Genomic DNA, 10,281 nt, shown 5'->3' on the forward strand with positions numbered 1-10,281 from the left:
CCGAGACAGAGAGAGAGACAGAGAGAGAGAGACACAGAGAGAGAGAGAGACACAGAGAGAGAGAGAGACACAGAGAGAGAGAGACAGAGAAAGAGAGAGACAGAGAGAGAGACAGAAAGAGAGGGAGAGAGAGAGACAGAGAGACTGAGAGAGAGAGAGAAACAGAGAGATAGAGAGAGACAGAGAGAGAGAGAGACAGGAAGACAGAGAGACAGAGAGACACAGAGAGACTGAGAGAGAGAGACAGAGAGAGAGACAGAAAGAGAGGGAGAGAGAGAGACAGAGAGAGACAGAGAGACTGAGAGAAAGAGAGAGACAGAGAGTAAGAGAGAGAGAGACAGAGAGAGAGATTGAATGAGAGACAGAGAAAGAGAGACACACAGAGAGAGAACGAGACCGAGACAGAGAGAGAGAGATTTTCTTGGACACAGTGTGATTTCTCAGGCACTTTTTATTGTGGTTGGGACACAGAGGGAGATGCGGGTGGTGTAGATGGGAGTCCCGGGTGGAGTCTCTCCCTCGGAGCACTCTCAGTGCTGATGGCCCTCACTCATACAGGAAGGATTCCATACAGGATTTCCACTCAATCAGCTCCTCGGGCTTGAACCACAGAGACACCTCCTTCTTGGCTGTTTCCAGCGAGTCACTGCCATGGATGATGTTCCTGAAGGACGACATGGCAAAGGTCAGGGGTTAGAGGGCAAGGGGCCGGGGAAGCTCCCGTCGGCACAGCAAGAGCCCACAAGCAGCAACATCGGAACGCCCGCATCATCGATCCCTCCCCTCGCATCCCTTCGGGACATGGAGATGGATACGGAGACCGGAACTGTGCACGGTGCTCCCAGTGTGGTCTAACCGAGGGATAGGGAGACCGGAACTGTGCACGGTGCTCCCAGTGTGGTCTAACCGAGGGATAGGGAGACCGGAACTGTGCACGGTGCTCCGAGTGTGGTCTAACTGAGGGGATACGGAGACCGGAACTGTGCACGGTGCTCCGAGTGTGGTCTCACCGAGGGATACGGAGACCGGAACTGTGCACGGTGCTTCGAGTGTGGTCTAACCGAGGGGGATACGGAGACCGGAACTGTGCACGGTGCTCCGAGTGTGGTCTAACCGAGGGGATACGGAGACCGGAACTGTGCACGGTGCTCCGAGTGTGGTCTAACCGAGGGGGATACGGAGACCAGAACTGTGCACGGTGCTCCGAGTGTGGTCTAACCGAGAGGATACGGAGACCGGAACTGTGCACGGTGCTCCGAGTGCGGTCTAACCGAGGGATACGGAGACTGGAACTGTGCACGGTGCTCTGAGTGCGGTCTAACCGAGGGGATACGGAGACCAGAACTCTGCACGGTGCTCCGAGTGTGGTCTAACCGAGGGATACGGAGACTGGAACTGCGCACGGTGCTCTGAGTGTGGTCTAACTGAGGGGATACGGAGACCGGAACTGTGCACGGTGCTCCGAGTGTGGTCTAACCGAGGGGGATATGGAGACCGGAACTGTGCATGGTGCTCCCAGTGTGGTCTAACCGAGGGATACAGAGATTGGAACTGTGCACGGTGCTCCCAGTGTGGTCTAACCGAGGGATACGGAGACCGGAACTGTGCACGGTGCTCCAAGTGTGGTCTAACTGAGGGGGATACGGAGACCGGAACTGTGCACGGTGCTCCGAGTGTGGTCTAACCGAGGGATACGGAGACCGGAACTGTGCACGGTGCTCCGAGTGTGGTCTAACCGAGGGGGATACGGAGACCGGAACTGTGCACGGAGCTCCGAGTGTGGTCTAACCGAGGGGATACGGAGACCGGAATTTTTTGACAGACTTCCCCTTTCCCGATGTCCCCTGTCTGTTACCTTCCCACTTGGACACACAGATCTCCGCGGATTGTTCCTGGTTTTGAATCTGCTGGGTTGGTTTCTCCAAGCATATCCCGGCTCACCTTCACAACACTCTGTCCTTCCCAACACTAGAAAAATAACAGCGGAGAGAGAGAGAGAGAGAGAGAGAGAGTGTCAGAGCATTGCAGATACATCTTCCAAAGACACCAGTCAGTGAACAGATATCTCCCTGAGAGAGAGGGACTGAGAGACACCAGTCAGTGTACAGATATCTCCCTGAGAGAAAGGGACTGAGAGACACCAGTCAGTGTACAGATATCTCCCTGAGAGAGAGGGGACTGAGAGACACCAGTCAGAGTACAGATATCTCCCTGAGAGAGAGAGGGACTGAGAGACACCAGTCAGTGTACAGATATCTCCCTGAGAGACAGAGGGACTGAGAGACACCAGTCAGTGTACAGATATCTCCCTGAGAGAGAGAGAGGGACTGAGAGACACCAGTCAGTGTACAGATATCTCCCTGAGAGAGAGAGAGACTGAGACACACCAGTCAGTGTACAGATATCTCCCTGAGAGAGAGAGGGACTGAGAGACACCAGTCAGTGTACAGATATCTCCCTGAGCGAGAGAGGCGGACTGAGAGACACCAGTCAGTGTACAGATATCTCCCTGAGAGAGAGGGACTGAGAGACACCAGTCAGTGTACAGATATCTCCCTGAGAGAGAGGGACTGAGAGACACCAGTCAGTGAACAGATATCTCCCTGAGAGAGAGAGGGACTGAGAGACACCAGTCAGTGTACAGATATCTCCCTGAGAGAGAGAGAGACTGAGACACACCAGTCAGTGTACAGATATCTCCCTGAGAGAGAGAGAGGGACTGAGAGACACCAGTCAGTGTACAGATATCTCCCTGAGAGAGAGAGAGACTGAGACACACCAGTCAGTGTACAGATATCTCCCTGAGAGAGAGGGACTGAGAGACACCAGTCAGTGTACAGATATCTCCCTGAGAGAGAGGGACTGAGAGACACCAGTCAGTGAACAGATATCTCCCTGAGAGAGAGAGGGACTGAGAGACACCAGTCAGTGTACAGATATCTCCCTGAGAGAGAGGGGGGACTGAGAGACACCAGTCAGTGTACAGATATCTCCCTGAGAGAGAGAGGGGACTGAGAGACACCAGTCAGTGTACAGATATCTCCCTGAGAGAGAGGGGGCTGAGAGACACCAGTCAGTGTACAGATATCTCCCTGAGAGAGAGTGGGGACTGAGAGACACCAGTCAGTGTACAGATATCTCCCTGAGAGAGAGGGGGACTGAGATACACCAGACAGTGTACAGATATCTCCCTGAGAGAGAGAGGGACTGAGAGACACTAGTCAGTGTACAGATATCTCCCTGAGAGAGAGGGAACTGAGAGACACCAGTCAGTGTACAGATATCTCCCTGAGTGAGAGAGGGACTGAAAGACACTAGTCAGTGTACAGATATCTCCCTGAGAGAGAGAGCGGACTGAGAGACACCAGTCAGTGTACAGATATCTCCCTGAGAGAGAGGGACTGAGAGACACCAGTCAGTGTATAGATATCTCCCTGAGAGAGAGAGGGGACTGAGAGACACCAGTCAGTGTACAGATATCTCCCTGAGAGAGAGAGGGGACTGAGAGACACCAGTCAGTGTACAGATATCTCCCTGAGAGAGAGAGGGGACTGAGAGACACCAGTCAGTGTACAGATATCTCCCTGAGAGAGAGGGGACTGAGAGACACCAGTCAGTGTACAGATATCTCCCTGAGAGAGAGTGGGGACTGAGAGACACCAGTCAGTGTACAGATATCTCCCTGAGAGAGAGGGGACTGAGAGACACCAGTCAGTGTACAGATATCTCCCTGAGAGAGAGAGAGGGACTGAGAGACACCAGTCAGTGTACAGATATCTCCCTGAGAGAGAGAGAGACTGAGACACACCAGTCAGTGTACAGATATCTCCCTGAGAGAGAGAGGGACTGAGATACACCAGACAGTGTACAGATATCTCCCTGAGCGAGAGAGGGGGACTGAGAGACACCAGTCAGTGAACAGATATCTCCCTGAGAGAGAGAGGGACTGAGAGACACCAGTCAGTGTACAGATATCTCCCTGAGAGAGAGAGGGGACTGAGAGACACCAGTCAGTGTACAGATATCTCCCTGAGAGAGAGAGGGGACTGAGAGACACCAGTCAGTGTACAGATATCTCCCTGAGAGAGAGGGGACTGAGAGACACCAGTCAGTGTACAGATATCTCCCTGAGAGAGAGTGGGGACTGAGAGACACCAGTCAGTGTACAGATATCTCCCTGAGAGAGAGGGGGACTGAGATACACCAGAGAGTGTACAGATATCTCCCTGAGAGAGAGAGGGACTGAGAGACACTAGTCAGTGTACAGATATCTCCCTGAGAGAGAGGGAACTGAGAGACACCAGTCAGTGTACAGATATCTCCCTGAGTGAGAGAGGGACTGAGAGACACTAGTCAGTGTACAGATATCTCCCTGAGAGAGAGAGCGGACTGAGAGACACCAGTCAGTGTACAGATATCTCCCTGAGAGAGAGGGACTGAGAGACACCAGTCAGTGTATAGATATCTCACTGAGAGAGAGAGGGGACTGAGAGACACCAGTCAGTGTACAGATATCTCCCTGAGAGAGAGAGGGGACTGAGAGACACCAGTCAGTGTACAGATATCTCCCTGAGAGAGAGAGGGGACTGAGAGACACCAGTCAGTGTACAGATATCTCCCTGAGAGAGAGGGGACTGAGAGACACCAGTCAGTGTACAGATATCTCCCTGAGAGAGAGTGGGGACTGAGAGACACCAGTCAGTGTACAGATATCTCCCTGAGAGAGAGGGGACTGAGAGACACCAGTCAGTGTACAGATATCTCCCTGAGAGAGAGAGGGGACTGAGAGACACCAGTCAGTGTACAGATATCTCCCTGAGAGAGAGAGGGGCCTGAGAGACACCAGTCAGTGTACAGATATCTCCCTGAGAGAGAGGGACTGAGAGACACCAGTCAGTGAACAGATATCTCCCTGAGAGAGAGGGGACTGAGAGACACCAGTCAGTGTACAGATATCTCCCTGAGAGAGAGTGGGGACTGAGAGACACCAGTCAGTGTACAGATATCTCCCTGAGAGAGAGGGGACTGAGAGACACCAGTCAGTGTACAGATATCTCCCTGAGAGAGAGAGGGACTGAGAGACACCAGTGAGTGTACAGATATCTCCCTGAGAGAGAGGGAACTGAGAGACACCAGTCAGTGTACAGATATCTCCCTGAGAGAGAGAGGGACTGAGAGACACCAGTGAGTGTACAGATATCTCCCTGAGAGAGAGGGACTGAGAGTGACCAGTCAGTAATATTCGCGCCACACAAGTGCCAGGCAATGACCATCTCCAACAAGAGAGAATCCAACCATCGCCCCCTTGACATTCAATGGGCATCACCATCACTGAATCCCCCACTCTCCATATCCTGGGGGTTACCATTGACCAGAAACTGAACTGGGACCAGCCATATACATACTGTGGCTACAAGAGCAGGTCAGAGGCTGGGAATCCTGCGGAGAGTAACTCACCTCCTGACTCCCCCAAAGCCTGTCCACCATCTACAAGGCACAAGTCAGGAGTGTGATGGAATATTCTCCCCACTTGCCTGGATGAGCGCAGCTCCCACAACACTCAAGAAGCTCGACACCGTCCAGGACAAAGCAGCCCCGCTTGATCGGCACCCCATCCACAAACATTCACTCCCTCCACCACCGACGCACAGTAGCAGCAGTGTGTGTACCATCTACAAGATGCACTGCAGGAACTCACCAAGGCTCCTTCGACAGCACTTCAAGGCCTCTGAAAGCATGGGGAACTCACCATAGCCACAAAGGGACCAGCGGAAGTGAATTTGCAGAGTCCGGCATAAAATGGTTTGTCCTTCAGGTCGATGTAGTGTTGCTTTGCCATTTCTTCGGTTGGCTGTGCAAAGAGACAAAATCACATTAACCAATACTTGCCAAGAATAAACCTTTATAAGAGTGTCAGATTGAGGGGTGTGGGGTCTATTAGAGAGTAAGGGTGAGGGGTGTGGGGTATATCAGAGTGTTACAGTGAGGGGTGTGGGGTATATCAGAGTGTTACAATGAGGGGTGTGGGGTATATCAGAGTGTTACAGTGAGGGGTGTGGGGTCTATTAGAGAGTAAGTGTGAGGGGTGTGGGGTATATCAGAGTGTGACAGTGAGGGGTGTGGGGTATATCAGAGTGTTACAGTGAGGGGTGTGCGGTATATCAGAGTGTTACAGTGAGGGGTGTGGGATATATCAGAATGTTACAGTGAGGGGTGTGGGTTATAGCATAGTGTTACAGTGAGGGGTGTGGGGTATATCAGAGTGTTACAGTGAGGGGTGTGGGGTATATCAGGGTGTTATAGTGAGGGGTGTGGGGTATATCAATGTGTTCCAGTGAGGGGTGTGGGATATATCAGAGTGTTACAGTGAGGGGTGTGGGATATATCAGAGTGTTACAGTGAGGGGTATAGGATATATCAGAGTGTTACAGTGAGGGGTGTGGGGTATATCAGAATGTTACAGTGAGGGATGTGCAATATATCAGAATGTTACAGTGAGGGGTGTGGGATATATTAGTGTTACAGTGAGGGGTGTGGGTTGTATCAGAGTGTTACAGTGAGGGGTGTGGGGATATCAGAGTGTTACAGTGAGGGGTGTGGGGTATATCAGAGTGTTACAGTGAGGGGTGTGGGGTATTTCAGAGTGTTACAGTGAGGGGTGTGGGGTATATCAGAGTGTTACAGTGAGGGGTGTGGGATATATCAGGGTGTTACAGTGAGGGGTGTGGGATATATCAGAGTGTTACAGTGAGGGGTGTGGGGTATATCAGAGTGTTACAGTGAGGGGTGTGGGGTATATCAGAGTGTTACAGTGAGGGGTGTGGGGTATATCAGAGTGTTACAGTGAGGGGTGTGGGGTATATCAGAGTGTTACAGTGAGGGGTGTGGGAAATATCAGAGTGTTACAGTGAGGGGTGTGGGATATATCAGAGTGTTACAGTGAGGGGTGTGGGGTATATCAGAGTGTTACAGTGAGGGGTGTGTGGTATATCAGAGTGTTACAGTGAGGGGTGTGGGATCTATCAGAGTGTTACAGTGAGGGGTGTGGGATATATCAGAGTGTTACAGTGAGGGGTGTGGGGTATATCAGAGTGTTTCAGTGAGGGGTGTGGGATATATCAGGGTGTTACAGTGAGGGGTGTGGGATATATCAGAGTGTTACAGTGAGGGGTGTGGGATGTATCAGAGTGTTACAGTGAGGGGTGTGGGGTATATCAGAGTGTTACAGTGAGGCGTGTGGGATATATCAGAGTGTTACAGTGAGGGGTGTGGGATATATCAGAGTGTTACAGTGAGGGGTGTAGGGTATATCGGAGTGTTACAGTGAGGGGTGTGGGGTATATAAGAGTGTTACAGTGAGGGGTGTGGGGTATATCAGATTGTTACAGTGAGGGGTGTGGGGTATATCAGAGTGTTACAGTGAGGGTGTGGGATATATCAGAGTGTTACAGTGAGGGGTGTGGGATATATCGGAGCGTTACAGTGAGGGGTGTGGGGTGTAGCAGAGTGTTACAGTGAGGGGTGTGGGGTATATCAGAGTGTTACAGTGAGGGGTGTGGGATATATCAGAATGTTACAGTGAGGGGTGTGGGTTATAGCATAGTGTTACAGTGAGGGGTGTGGGGTATATCAGAGTGTTACAGTGAGGGGTGTGGGGTATATCAGGGTGTTATAGTGAGGGGTGTGGGGTATATCAATGTGTTCCAGTGAGGGGTGTGGGATATATCAGAGTGTTACAGTGAGGGGTGTGGGATATATCAGAGTGTTACAGTGAGGGGTATGGGATATATCAGAGTGTTACAGTGAGGGGTGTGGGGTATATCAGAATGTTACAGTGAGGGATGTGCAATATATCAGAATGTTACAGTGAGGGGTGTGGGATATATTAGTGTTACAGTGAGGGGTGTGGGTTGTATCAGAGTGTTACAGTGAGGGGTGTGGGGATATCAGAGTGTTACATTGAGGGGTGTGGGGTATATCAGAGTGTTACAGTGAGGGGTGTGGGGTATTTCAGAGTGTTACAGTGAGGGGTGTGGGGTATATCAGAGTGTTACAGTGAGGGGTGTGGGATATATCAGGGTGTTACAGTGAGGGGTGTGGGATATATCAGAGTGTTACAGTGAGGGGTGTGGGGTATATCAGAGTGTTACAGTGAGGGGTGTGGGGTATATCAGAGTGTTACAGTGAGGGGTGTGGGGTATATCAGAGTGTTACAGTGAGGGGTGTGGGGTATATCAGAGTGTTACAGTGAGGGGTGTGGGGTATATCAGAGTGTTACAGTGAGGGGTGTGGGGTATATCAGAGTGTTACAGTGAGGGGTGTGGGATATATCAGAATGTTACAGTGAGGGGTGTGGGATATATCAGAGTGTTACAGTGAGGGGTGTGGGGTATATCAGAGTGTTACAGTGAGGGGTGTGGGGTATATCAGAGTGTTACAGTGAGGGGTGTGGGGTATATCAGAGTGTTACAGTGAGGGGTGTGGGAAATATCAGAATGTTACAGTGAGGGGTGTGGGATATATCAGAGTGTTACAGTGAGGGGTGTGGGGTATATCAGAGTGTTACATTGAGCAGTGTGGGGTATATCAGAGTGTTACAGTGAGGGGTGTGGGATCTATCAGAGTGTTACAGTGAGGGGTGTGGGATATATCAGAGTGTTACAGTGAGGGGTGTGGGGTATATCAGAGTGTTACAGTGAGGGGTGTGGGATATATCAGAGTGTTTCAGTGAGGGGTGTGGGATATATCAGGGTGTTACAGTGAGGGGTGTGGGATATATCAGAGTGTTACAGTGAGGGGTGTGGAATGTATCAGAGTGTTACAGTGAGGGGTGTGGGGTATATCAGAGTGTTACAGTGAGGCGTGTGGGATATATCAGAGTGTTAAAGTGAGGGGTGTGGGATATATCAGAGTGTTACAGTGAGGGGTGTAGGGTATATCGGAGTGTTACAGTGAGGGGTGTGGGGTATATAAGAGTGTTACAGTGAGGGATGTGGGGTATATCAGATTGTTACAGTGAGGGGTGTGGGGTATATCAGAGTGTTACAGTGAGGGTGTGGGATATATCAGAGTGTTACAGTGAGGGGTGTGGGATATATCGGAGTGTTACAGTGAGGGGTGTGGGGTGTAGCAGAGTGTTACAGGGAGGGGTGTGGGATATATCAGACTGTTACAGTGAGGGGTGTGGGGTATATCAGAGTGTTACAGTGAGGGGTGTGGGGTATATCAGAGTGTTTCAGTGAGGGTGTGGGGTATATCAGAGTGTTACAGTGAGGGGTGTGGGATATATCAGAGTGTTACAGTGAGGGGTGTGGGGTATATCAGAGTGTTACAGTGAGGGTGTGGGATATATCAGAGTGTTACAGTGAGGGGTGTGGGATATATCGGAGCGTTACAGTGAGGGGTGTGGGGTGTAGCAGAGTGTTACAGTGAGGGGTGTGGGATATATCAGAGTGTTACAGTGAGGGGTGTGGGTTATATCAGAGTGTTACAGTGAGGGTGTGGGATATATCAGAGCGTTACAGTGAGGGGTGTGGGATATATCGGAGCGTTACAGTGAGGGGTGTGGGGTATATCAGAGTGTTACAGTGAGGGGTGTGAGGTATATCGGAGCGTTAAGCATTATTACATTTATGAAATGATTGAACTAATTCACTTTGCCACTTTACCTTAACCAACTTCATGCCGATGAGTTTGAATCCTTTGTGTTCAAATCTTTTGATAATCTCTCCGATCAATCCCCTCTGAACTCCATCACTCTTCACGGCAATCAGTGTGCGTTCCATCTTGGCCTTGGATTCAAGACATTGGTATTAACTGAGGGAGTGCTGCACTGTCGGAGGGAGATGTATATACTCTAGGATTTGAGCTCCATAATCCAGGCCGTGCTATTGGGAGCGAGTGGGGATGAATGCGAGGCAGATATTTTGCTCCTGTTTCTCTCCGCCTCTTTAGCGCTTCCCTCCGATCCTTCCCTGCCCCCCTCTCACCCACCCCCCGCACAGTATCTTCCTGACAGCTGCCTGGTTATGCTTGTGACAGAGCTATGAATGCAATGGAAAATGATATCTCCATCCTGGCATGCGCTGCAGAATTCCTGGCCTTCCTCGTGCCTGGTACGCGTGCTGGCATTCCGAAATGTGGATCTGTTTTTACCCCCTGCCTCGACAGCTATTTTGTTTTGGCTGGCAAATTCCCAGACCTCCCGTCTCATTCCCCAAGGGCAGCGGGGTCAGGAGAGAGTAGGTGAAGCTCTCGCTGGTTATGGACCGCAGTCCTGCA

At 51.0% G+C, this 10,281-nt stretch overlaps 1 protein-coding gene across 1 annotated transcript; it reads right to left on the reverse strand.

Annotated features, from left to right (window-relative positions):
- Window positions 1-433: 433 nt before the first annotated feature.
- On the reverse strand, window positions 434-10,051 carry LOC144678603 (nucleoside diphosphate kinase-like). Its single transcript, XM_078538339.1, has 4 exons — window positions 9,669-10,051; window positions 5,750-5,851; window positions 1,856-1,968; window positions 434-664 (listed from the first exon to the last, which is right to left on the reverse strand). Exons 1-4 carry the CDS (start codon window positions 9,783-9,785, stop codon window positions 547-549), a joined length of 450 nt encoding a protein of 149 aa, XP_078394465.1. The 5' UTR covers window positions 9,786-10,051; the 3' UTR covers window positions 434-546.
- Between the last annotated feature and the right edge of the window lie 230 nt (window positions 10,052-10,281).

The sequence above is a fragment of the Cetorhinus maximus genome, unplaced genomic scaffold (assembly GCF_964194155.1).
Source record: "Cetorhinus maximus unplaced genomic scaffold, sCetMax3.hap1.1 HAP1_SCAFFOLD_4829, whole genome shotgun sequence".
Taxonomy (NCBI): domain Eukaryota; kingdom Metazoa; phylum Chordata; class Chondrichthyes; order Lamniformes; family Cetorhinidae; genus Cetorhinus; species Cetorhinus maximus.

Coding starts and splice junctions, on each gene's coding strand:
- LOC144678603 (XM_078538339.1), bottom strand. CDS start 9,785: ATGGAACGCACACTGATTGCCGTGAAGAGTGATGGAGTTCAGAGGGGA. Junction 1,969..5,749: donor CTGGTCCCTTTGTGGCTATG/GTGAGTTCCCCA, acceptor TTATTTTTCTAG/TGTTGGGAAGGACAGAGTGT. Junction 665..1,855: donor CTGTGTGTCCAAGTGGGAAG/GTAACAGACAGG, acceptor GTCGTCCTTCAG/GAACATCATCCATGGCAGTG.